Below are 11,459 nucleotides of genomic sequence, written 5' to 3'. Positions count from 1 at the left end.
CCTCCCCAGGCCAGCCTCCGCCCGCTGGGGGCCCCTGGGCCCAGGCCAGCTCAGCCCCGACCCCCAGGCTTCGGCCACCCCCACCTCCCTCATCGTCAGGGAGAAAATGGGGAAGAGCTTCTCTACTCTTTTCACTGAAGTAAAAGTCATACAACATAAAATTGACCTTTTAACGTGAACAATTCAGTGGCATTTAGCCCATTCATAATATCCTGTGATCACCACCCCAGAAGACAGCCCTGGGCCCAAGAGGCAACCTCCCCCAGCCTCGGTCGGCCACTTCCTGGGCACCTCGTATGGGTGGATTCCTGCAGCACGGTCCTGGTGCCCGGCGTCTGTCCCTTAGCGTAGTGTTTCACGGCTCATCCACAGTCTACCATGGATCAGAATCTCCTGCCTCTTCAAGGCCGGATAATATTCCACCGTCGGGATAGGCCACATTTTGCTTATCTGTTCATCCACGGGAGAGCATGTGGGTTGCCTCTCCCTTTTGGCTGCTGCGAACATGGGCGTACGTGTATCTGAAGACTTACTTTCAGCTCTTTGGGCTACATACCTACGGTACAACTGCTAAAAATAACGTTTGAAGAATGCATTTCGTTGTTATCTGGGTTTGTGCCGAGAGCGGAGAAGGCTGTAAAGCCGGTCTCTTACTTTTCCGTGGACTCCTGGGTGGGCATGCGGCCTCCAGCAGGGCCCCCTAGATGCACCTGTGCTCCCTGATGCCCACCTTGCACAGTCGTTTTGGGGACTAACGGAGACGTACACGTGGCTGCCCAGCCTGCTTCATTCATAACTTGGGATAATAGCACTTTATTTGATCCCCACTGGATCCTCCCCGAGTGGAGGAAATGGGTGGAGGTGCAGCGGGGGTCTGGGCCAGGCTTTCTGTGAGTCTGTGCCCTGAGAGGTGCTCCTCAGGGATGCCTGCAGGGCAGTGAGAAGATGAGACGTCCGTTTGGCAGCCACGGGAGCAAGCTCCCTGTGGCCAGCACGGGCTGTGCCCTCCCCTGGCACCCTGCATCCAGCCTGCCCAGCCCTCTCTCGGGACAGAAGAACAGAAAGGCCGGTCAGGAGCTCTGGTCAGAAATTCATGCCTTATAAGCTTAGGTAGTGGTTTGGTGTTATTCTTACATTTAAAAAATTTTTTTTAATGTTTTTTGCTTACTTTTGAGAGACAGAGCATGAACAGGGGAGAGGGGTAGAGAGAGGGAGACACAGAATCTGAAACAGGCTCCAGGCTCTAAGCTGTCAGCACAGAGCCCATCATGGGATTCCAACTCATGAACCGTGAGATCATGACCTGAGCCAAAGTTGGACGCTCAACCGACTGACCCACCCAGGCGCCCATAAAGCTCATATACTTTTTAAAAATAAATTTTTAGGTCCCCTTTTCCCCATAAGCCACAAAATGAAGGGAGGCCAAAAGGGGACTATTTGGGAAATTAATAATAATCTTAAAAGTATTTGAGGGAAATGTTCTTTCATTAAATAAGACACCAAATCTGCCAGATACTCCTCCAGAGAACACAGAGTGCCAGACCTGTGAGTGAGCAAGTCACTGGGGCCTCCTCATGGCTCCAAGAAGGGCTAAGTGCTTGGGACTTGGAATCCGAGGGTTCTGGGCAAAGAGCCTCAGTGTTCGAATCTGTTAAATGGGTTCATGCATTCTGTGGGGTGGAGCTCCCCATGGGGATTGGGGGAGGGGCCTCAGTCTACGTGGGAGGACTGTGCCCACCTGGCTGTGGCTCCCATCTGCAGGGAGGCAGGGCTGGCCTCAGCCCACGTGGGGAGGAGCATCTGTCGGTGAGGGCACCTGTTGCGACCTTGGTTTTGTGCATCTGTGAGATGCCCCCTGGGCTCACTGACCTCTCGTCCCTCCTGCTCCCCCACCTTCACTTTCCTGCCTTCTGTCTTTCCGCCATTTCTGGAGCATCACGACCTCTTGTTTTAGACAAACAGATGGTCTGTTTTTGTCTTATTTTGTTTGGCCTGTGCCATTAACATGTTTAATTAGACATCAGTTAGAGTCTACATTTACAAAATCCATATTTCCAGCTTCTCTTTGAAAATCAGGGAGTTGAGGCACCCTGGCCTGCGCCCCGTTGCTGGGCTCTGGAGCAGCTGCTCTTCCCGAGGCCTGGGCTGTGCAGCTGGCCATCCGCTGGTGCACCTCATCTCCCCTTGGATGGATGGGAGGCACTTGGAGGAGAAGCCGTGTTCGGGGCGGGTGGCCCGCAGAGGACTATGTTATCCATACAAAGCTGTTACTTGTCATTTGCAGTCATGCTAAGGGGTAGAGCATGTTGAGGGTTAATCAGTTGCAATCAAAACGCTGGTTGTAGCCAAAAGACTTCCTGGGGAGCAGGCTGGACTGTGAGCAGGGCTGACTCTAGGCTGGGCTCAGATGCAGGTGCAAAGAGCCACCCTGTCTCCCAGGTCAGAGATTTCTCCTCTGCCGTTGCACCCATCCTCATGGTGCCGAAATCACTTCAGCAGCTCCAGACATCACACTCTAGCACCCTACTAGTCTGGTGGGAAAGAGCAAAAGGCTCATTGGTTCAGGGCTCAGCTGGCCACCCAATGAGAGCCCACAGGAAGCACTGTCCCCTCTCAGAGGCTGAACAGAGACCTGCACGTAAGCCTGGCCCACAGGGTGGTACCCAGCTCTGTTCCATTGTAGGAAGGGAGAGGCGCCCTGAGGCAGCTGCAGGCTGGGACGTCCCTCTAAGATGGAAGAATGGGTGTGGACAAGCTTTGTAAACTGCAAGGGACTGCTTCCCTCCCCATTCCCCCTTTCAGAGAGAAAGCTCAGGCCTAGAGAGTCTAGGTGGCTTTCCCAAGGTCATGGTCAGGAAGTGGCAGATAGATCTGCAGATCTTGGGACTCACTGATCCTGCCCAGGAGCCTCCTGAGAGTCCTTCCTGCCCACTCACCACCCCCTGGTCGCCAATGAGGCCCATGAGTCATTTTCCTTTTCAGTGTCTGCAGACACCTGGGTCTTGATAATCATGCGGAGCTCATTGGGGGCTTCAGCAAGGCCAGCGTCGTGGGAGGGTGGATGAGTGGGAGGCAAGCTGCACACAGAAGTGGGGGAGCCGGCCAGGAAGCACAAGGGGCCGAGGGCAGCTCCCCTCACTGACACTTCCCTGCTCAAAGCCACCCTGAGTCATTCTTTAATGGAATGTATGCCTATTTTAATTCCTACCAGCACAAAAACCTTGTGCGTCCTTTATAAATATTTCATTCTCTTCCAGTAGCAAGTTTCCCACTGCCCAAGGCCCGTGTCGCCATCTCCCTCCCCGTGCGGGGCCGTCTGTCTCCAGCCGGGCAGCTGTGGGCTGGGGTTGACAGCCACCACCACCCTCACCCAGCTTCTGGTTGTGGTGGCTCAGGGAGTAGCCCCCCCACCCCCCCAAACTTGACGGAAAAGAGTGAGAGTGTCTGGGGAGGGAGGCGACCCCCTAGAGTCAGGGCTCCAACCTGAATTGGCCCCATGCAGGGGGCCAGTCTTGTCCATTGCTGTTTCCTGGAGTGGAATTGGGGCCAAGGGATCAGGGCGGGCTTCAGGGAGGGGCACTGCACAGCAGGAAATGATGCGAACTGTGAAGTGCTGTGCAAGCCTGAGAAAGTCATTTAGGCCAGCTGTTGATGGCCCTCGATTTCCAGGGGGCTAAAGGGAGCCACAGTTCTGGAACACCAGAGTGCCAGGAGCGAGGCAGGTCTGTGGCCCACAGTGTCCGGATGCCTTACTTACTTCTAACAGTGGGGAGAGCCTGCCCGATACTCACGGCATCTTTAATGAAACACTGCCCAGAACAGGAGCCGGGTCTGGGAAACTTCTCGTACCTTGTGGCCATCAACTTCTGGAAAGTCTAGTAGTAGCCAGCGAGGAGCACTGGAAGTGGGGGGTGCTGCCTTCTAGCCACAGCTCATTCTTCGGGGAGCCCAGACCCAACAGAAATGATGAGTGTTATTACGCTCTTCCCCGCATCTTTCCCCTCTGGAAAACTGAAGCCTATTCATTTTATTTGTTAGCCAGCGGCAGCCGGGAGACACAGGCCTCTTCTCTGCAAAGCCTCTCCCAGGACAGATCAAGGAGACCCACGAAGCACATTAAAGAGGCCATGAAATGAGGCTGGCTGGTGCCGTGTTTTGGGCAAAGCTCCCCCCAGCTATGCTGGGCTCAGTGCTGGGGTCCGGCTCGGCCAGGACTTCCAGCGGGGCCCGGAAGACGGAACTCACTTATGCAGTGATGCATCCCTTCTACACTCCAAGTGCCTCCCCCGTGCCACAGTCCGGGATCACAGAGTCAGGTCAGGAGGGGGCAGGACTGTCCTCAGAGCTCACAGTCTGGCCAGAGGGCAGTAGGAGGGAGGGACGACAGGACCGCCTGCCCGTGGCCTGGCCCACAGCGGCTCCAGCAGGGTGGGTCAGTGTCTGTGGGTGAGAGAGGAGTACAGTCGGGGTGGTGATGGCCTGCTGTGTGGAGCTGGGGGTGACGTGCCTGCCTCTGGGCCTCGCTTTGGCCCTCTGATGATGGGGAGGGTGATGGGGAGGGCCTTTTCCAGGGTCACTCTGTGCAGTCATCATAATGAACAGCCTTGCAACTCTTATAACGTGCCAGTCCCCTCCAGGCTCAGCAAGCGGGTGCCCTCCGGGGGGTGGGGGTCATGTGCTAGGTTATGGGGCAGGACGCAGGGTCTTCCTTTCCTTTCTCCCAAACCTCCCACACTGCACACCCCCATGTTTGCCCTGCCCCCCTCGCCCCTGCCCTGTCCTTAGTGCTCCTGGCAGGGAGGCGGGGATCCCGGGCTCAGGCCGGTTCTGGGCCCTCCACTTGCTGACAGAGAGTGCCCAGGCCCAGGGAGGGGGCCTGATAAGAGTAAGACCGGGCCTGGCCCACCGAGGGAGGTCTGGGCTCCAGCAGAGGTGGGCAGCATGAGCACCCTGCAGCCCCCTCTCCTCCCGGCAAACTCTGATTTATCCATCAAAACTCTGAAGGCTCCTCAGAGCCAGTGACCACAAGCTGTTGTCCCCTGAGCCTCCCCGGCTTCCGGCCTGGGCCTTGTGCTGGAACTTCACACCAGGCAGAGCAGATGATTTAGACACCGCTCTCCCCACTGGAGCTGACAGGTCTGTCTTCCTCTCTGATTCTACCGGGAAGGCCAGGAGCTGCCGTTCAGCCCCTCCCCACCCAGCCGCACGCCTCTTGGGCCCTAAGTGCTGGCCCTGCCTCTCCAGGGCACTAAGCTGGGTCTCAGGGGCTGAGGTCCTGCTGACAAGGACTCTGCTCCTCGTGGCACTGAGGTCCCTTGAATTCGATTCCAATCTGTGTCCTTGTCGGCTCCTGTGCCGGGCCAGGAACCTGTGAGCCTCCCCAGCATGGGGACTGGACTCGACCCAGGGTCACTCAGCTGCGTCCTGGCCGGCCCCGGGCACCCCACGGCCCCACACACACACTGAAGATGGGGAGTAGGGCCTTGGCAGTGGCTGGGAGGTGGGGGCGGCAGGCGCTGGGATGGGTCCTCTCCCCAGACAGACCCCTGGGTGACTCCTCAGGGCTCCAGTGCCCCGGAACCCAGGGAGCGTGGTGTTTGGGGTACAGACTGCACTGACTTTGTGAGCTGGCCCCACACCCAGGGCCTGGCCTCTTGTGGCCACCGGAGCAGCCTCTCTGGGCCAGTGTTGGGGCCCTGAGCCAGTCCCTCCCTGGCTCTCAGGAGGGTGAGGCACAGCCTGGTGCAGACAGGTGGAGGCGTGAGCAGCCCAGTGGTGCATTCTCCAGCTCGTGGGGCCCTGGGTGCTGGTTGTCTGCAGGGGGTGCCAAACACAGGCTGGGGCAGGACCGTGTAAACTGGTCTACCTTCCCCTCTAAAGCCTTGCCCTCCACCTCCATCCTGTGAACCGGGCGACTGCCTGGTGTTGGTGTCTCTTCTGGGCCCTGTGCGTGCCTCCCAAACCCCGTGCCAATCATTTTTTTGATGCTGCTTTGCCAGAAGGATGAGTTATTCATACAATGGTGGGCTGATGGGCAGCGTGGCCCTGGTGCGGTTCCCGACACCATGTTGCCCTGCAGGGCCCAGATGGGGAGGAGGAAGTGCCTGGGAGCCTGGGGACTCAGCGGGAAAGCCGGGACGGGGATGTGGGTCCTGAGCTGCCAGGACTGGACCTAACCAGGGGCCGGGGGATGGGAGATGATGGGGGAGGACAGGCAACTCAGCCTGGGGGTCCTCGGTGGCCTGGACATCCACATGCCCTCAACTGCTAAGGCCCCATCATGCCAGGCACTGGGAGGGCCCCGGGCCCGGGCTGGCTGGCTGGAGCCCCTTGGGAGATTTTGGGGAAAGAAGTCCCTGTGGATCCGCTGTGACAAGCACAGGGCCTGGTGCACAGTCACCAGTCTGGACAGAAAACACATGAGTCGTTGGATGAATATGACTCCCAGCCCAGGGAGGCCGGGGTGCACTTGTTCATGCGTGGATGGAAAGCCCCATCTTTCAGGACCTGAACTGTCACACACATTCTGTGAGACAGGGGAGATTTGTACCTCATTCTCTTGGAAAGGAGAGACAGGCTTCCGGATGTCTGGCACGTGTGCGTTTTGTATCTCCCCTTTCCTCTTAGATGTGTAACTGGTAGATCACATGGATGCTGCTGAATTTCAAATCCATGTACACAATCCCTGTGGCATATACAGGAATGTGGTGTACACATCCTGTGCATTGAGTGTACTCTGCACACACACATATTCCACGTGGAACTTGTCCTTGAATATGGGCATGCTAGGAGTATATCATATACGCCTTTTATATATCAGTGTAATATAGGTGGTACGGGTGCCTACCCGTTCCACATACATGTGGTTACTCTGCCCACAGGTACATGCTGTTCACGAAGCTCCTGAATGTACCGTGTACGTCCTGTTTGAAGTACCCATAGACCCTACACCCATGTTCCACAGCTTGTGCACACTTGACATGCACACGTGATACGGGTAGACCTGGTTGCAGTGCTGAGCCACAGCAGAGACGGGAAGCAGGTCCAGTGGAAAATGCACATGGAGAGTCAGCCAGGGTCTTTGCAGGAAGCAGCACTCTCTCAGTTCAAGCAATCAATTAATGGGCTATTGATAGACTCTTCTGGAAAGTATGGGTCAGATGGAGGGAAAGCTACCAGGGAAGGTGTGGCTCCCTGGAGGGGTGCTGATGGAGAGCATCCACCTTTCTGGGAGTAGTTACTGGAACTGTGGAGAATGGCTCTAGGCTGTGAACCTGCTGGCAGATGTGGCTTCTTACCAAGATCCTCACCTTCCTCCCTTCCTCTGGCCTCCTGCCGAACGAACTAACCGGAAGCCAGGGAGCAGGGTGGAGGTGGGTATATCCAGCTGGGAATGTGGAGGATGTCCTGCCTGGCTGTCTCTTTCCTGGAAGCATTACACAGTCAGCAACCTGTCTCTCACTGTAGTGGGAACAGTCCTGTGCTCAACCCATGCAGTGCTGGGAGGTTTACCCGTACAGAAGGCCCTGACCTCTCAGGGCGTCCATCTCCCACACTCGGTCATGCCCGGATCTGACTCCAGTGTGTCACCGCTGTAATGGAACCAGGGGATATACTCTAGGGCGGATGAAATGCAGGACAGATGGCCAGAGAACCGAACCATCCTGCCAGAGGGTTGGGGCTGCTGCCCGGGGCCACGTGAAGGAAGCAGCTACTGACAGGCATGGGTGGGGCCCAGGAACCCCATGAGCGGTTTTTGACCCAGCAAATGCTGCATTCGTTTTCTCTAGTAAATAGGTTGCATCCCAAGCCGTTAGCTAACACCATCACTGTTCTACGTGTCCGACAATCTACTGGTCCCCACCATCCATCTGGCTTTGGTACCAGCCAGGCAGGTGAGCTATATGGAGATACAGTGGGATTCCCACCCCTGCATTTTGTATAAATATAAACCCACTTGTTTACCAAGACGTGCCTCATTCTTTCCTGAAGACCTAAGCCTCCATCTGGTACCCTTTCCCTCTAGGAAGAAGAACTTCCTTTAGTAATTGTGCTGTGCAGATATACTGGGAACAAGTTTTCTTTAATGTAAAAAATGTGTTTTGACTTCATTTTTTTAAAAATTATTTTTGTTATTGTTTATTTTTGAGAGTGAGTAGGGGAGGGACAAAGGGAGAGAGGGCCAGAGGATCTGAAATGGGCTCTGCGCTGATCGCAGAAAGCCCAGTGTGAGGCTCAAACTCCTGAACCATGAGATCATGACTCGAGCTGAAGTCAGACACTTAACTGANTGACAGTCCTTTTTTTTTTTTTTTTTTTAAAGCTCCTTAAAGATATTATTCCACTGTTTCCTGGCTCCCATTGTTTATGATTAGAAGGAAGCAGTAGTGAGATTGTTTTCTGTGTGAGGTCTTGTTTCTCTTTGGCTGCCTCATGACTTCTCTCTCTGGTTTTCAGCAATGTGGCTCTGACGGGTGGTTTTCTTTGTATTTCTCCTGCTTGGAGTTCACTGGGCTTCTTGAATCTGTGAATCTGTGTCTTTCACCAAATTTGGTTCATTTTGGCTATTTCTTCATTCTTCCTTGCCCTTCCTTCCCTCCCTCCCCCCCTCCTCCCTTTTTTTGGTCTTTCTCTCTTTTCTCTCTGTTCTTCAGGTTGGATTTCCACTGTGTTGGGTGCACCCTCTGTCCGCTTCTCATTCCCCATTGTATCCTTCCTGGCCTGACTCAGGCTTTGTCCTGTCATTTCTCACTCGTGCCAGGACTGTGGGGTTTCTGAGGGGTTGGAGCTCAGTGCCTGCCCAGTGGGATTGAGGCCAGAGAGGATGAAGAGAAGGCATCCTGGAGGCAAACGTGAGATGTCCTCGCTCTAGTGAGAGTAGGATCCCTGGGACACGCAGGACGTGGCACACATTCATGCCAGGGGAGAAACAGGCTGACCATAAGCAATGTCATTCTGGTAGAGAGTTGTGGGCTTGAGTGGTCAGACTGTTTCCTGGGGAGCAGAGGGGACAGGGCAGAGGGCTTGGGGCCTGCTTGGTCCCTACAGAGTATGAGGCCCTGGATTAGGTGCTCTCTGACTCGGCAGATCTGCACAACTCCACCTGGGAGTTACTGTCAGCCCGTGTAATAGATGAAGAAACCAGGGTTGGGAGAGGTTGTTTGGTGCCCTCGTTAGTGCATGTGGTTAAAGAACTATAAGCTTGTGAGCGTATGGCTCAGGGTAACAGCAGGGAAGCCTTTCTTGGTGGAGCAGGATTTGAGATGTTAGAAGGCCACGTTCATCCTCCAAAGTCTCAGTCCAAATACTGACCCAGGATTCAGGTGTCCCCCACCCCCACCCCCCGCAGGCAGTGTTAGTTCCAGAACTTGAACTAGAGCCTGCTGAGTCTCCTGTTCTGACATCTCGTGCAGACCCTATCCTGGCTCTCACATCAACACTAACTCGCTGAATGACCCTGGCAGGTAACTTCACTCTTCAAGCACCACCATCTTCATTCAGAATATGAGGAAAATACAAGCCAACCCTGTATACAGTTGATGTAGGGGATAAATGAAATGACATGAAGAGTTTCAGAAGCACTTACACATGTGAGGTCTTGAAGGATTATTTGCTCCCTTGTTCCTGAGAAGCCCATGTTCACACAGTGGCACAATTTTATTCCTTCATTTATTAAATATTCTACCTGGTAGGTATCACCTTAGGCATAGGGATCCATCCAGGAACAGAACAGATACAAGTCTTTGCTCTCATTGTGTGTATATTACACTCTGCAGTTACTCTTGTCAAAATCTCTGCCTTATTCTTGGTGCTTGAAACTCTGGGTTCAAATCCCAGCTCTGAAGAAATCAAGTGATCCGGCTATTAAGTAACTGACTCAGTTTTCCTGCCCTCGGTGTCGGACTCATGCCTGGTTTGTAGGGTTGTTAGGGGGTCAGAATGAGGTTGCCGTAGAACAACGACTCAGCAGAGAGCCAGGTGTGCAACAGTGAAGTTGGTCCCTGGTGGGCGTATTTCATTTTCTCCCTTGCACTATTTCTATACTCTAGTGAGTATGCGGCTTTCCCTTTTCAAAACTGTCCGACTGTCTGTGAAATACCCTCCATACTCCTTTGAACTGCCCCAGATGAAACGCCCCCAAGGCACCCCTCCCATCTCTGAATCGCAAAGGACCCTTCACCAATTCTTCCTTGTTCTTTCCCCTCTCTCTCCAGGACAGGAGCTTGCTCCCTGACTTCACCCTCTTCCCAGCGCCAGCCTCCAGTGCCCTCTCTTCCCTGGCTCTCCCTGTCCTTCCCCCCAGGTTCTGGGCATGCCCCAGCCCCACCCCAATGGAGATGCTCAAGGGTGACCCCACCCCAAACCTCACAGGACGTCTCCTCACTCCTTGTCCCTGTTTTCTCCCCCACCCCCAGGTTATGGGCATGCCGCCCCCGGCACCGACGCGGGCAAGGCCTTCTGCATGTTCTACGCGGTGCTGGGCATCCCGCTGACGCTGGTCATGTTCCAGAGCCTGGGCGAGCGGATGAACACCTTTGTGCGCTACCTGCTGAAGCGCATCAAGAAGTGCTGCGGGATGCGCAACACAGACGTGTCCATGGAGAACATGGTGACCGTGGGCTTCTTCTCCTGCATGGGGACGCTGTGCATCGGGGCAGCCGCTTTCTCCCAATGCGAGGAGTGGAGCTTTTTCCACGCCTACTACTACTGCTTCATCACGTTGACTACCATTGGGTTCGGGGACTACGTGGCCCTGCAGACCAAGGGCGCCCTGCAGAAGAAGCCGCTCTACGTGGCCTTCAGCTTTATGTATATCCTGGTGGGGCTGACGGTCATCGGGGCCTTCCTCAACCTGGTGGTCCTCAGGTTCTTGACCATGAACAGCGAGGACGAGCGGCGGGACGCCGAGGAGAGGGCATCCCTGGCCGGGAACCGCAACAGCATGGTCATCCACATTCCCGAGGAGGCGCGGCAGGGCCGGCCCCGCTACAAGGCGGACGCGCCAGACCTGCAGTCCGTGTGCTCTTGCACCTGCTACCGCCCGGCCGCCCAGCAGAACTCCTTCAGCACCAAGCTCGCCCCCCAGTACTTCCACTCCATCTCGTACAAGATCGAGGAGATCTCACCAAGCACATTGAAAAACAGCCTCTTCCCATCCCCCATCAGCTCCATTTCCCCCGGGTTACACAGCTTTACCGACAACCACAGGCTTATGAGACGGCGGAAGTCCATTTAGGGTGCCGGGCGCCGTGCGGGTAGAAAAGTCACTCGTCCTATTTGACGTCAAGTTCAACTGGCCCACCTCGTCTTCTCGTTCTTATTTATTTATTATGAGTATCCTTTGTTGTGATGGTCAGTATCATGATTACTTTCCCTCCTTCCTCCTCCCCCTCCCCCATTGGTTTCACATCCTCCCCTACACCCCCGGCGAGACAGAGCAGGCCAAAGGGGAAAGAAAG

At 55.1% G+C, this 11,459-nt stretch overlaps 1 protein-coding gene across 1 annotated transcript in view; it reads left to right on the top strand.

Annotated features, from left to right (window-relative positions):
* KCNK9 (potassium two pore domain channel subfamily K member 9) overlaps window positions 1–11,236 on the top strand; it is a 74,921-nt gene extending 63,685 nt beyond the window's left edge. The window contains exon 2 of the mRNA XM_077750031.1: window positions 10,416–11,236. Coding sequence (XP_077606157.1) covers window positions 10,416–11,236 — 821 coding nt within the window. The remainder of the gene's footprint in view (window positions 1–10,415) is intronic.
* Window positions 11,237–11,459: the final 223 nt, after the last annotated feature.

The sequence above is a fragment of the Crocuta crocuta genome, unplaced genomic scaffold, assembly GCF_008692635.1.
Source record: "Crocuta crocuta isolate KB4526 unplaced genomic scaffold, BGI_CrCroc_1.0 scaffold119, whole genome shotgun sequence".
Lineage (NCBI taxonomy): Eukaryota > Metazoa > Chordata > Mammalia > Carnivora > Hyaenidae > Crocuta > Crocuta crocuta.
This window is presented reverse-complemented; position numbering and strand designations above follow the sequence as displayed.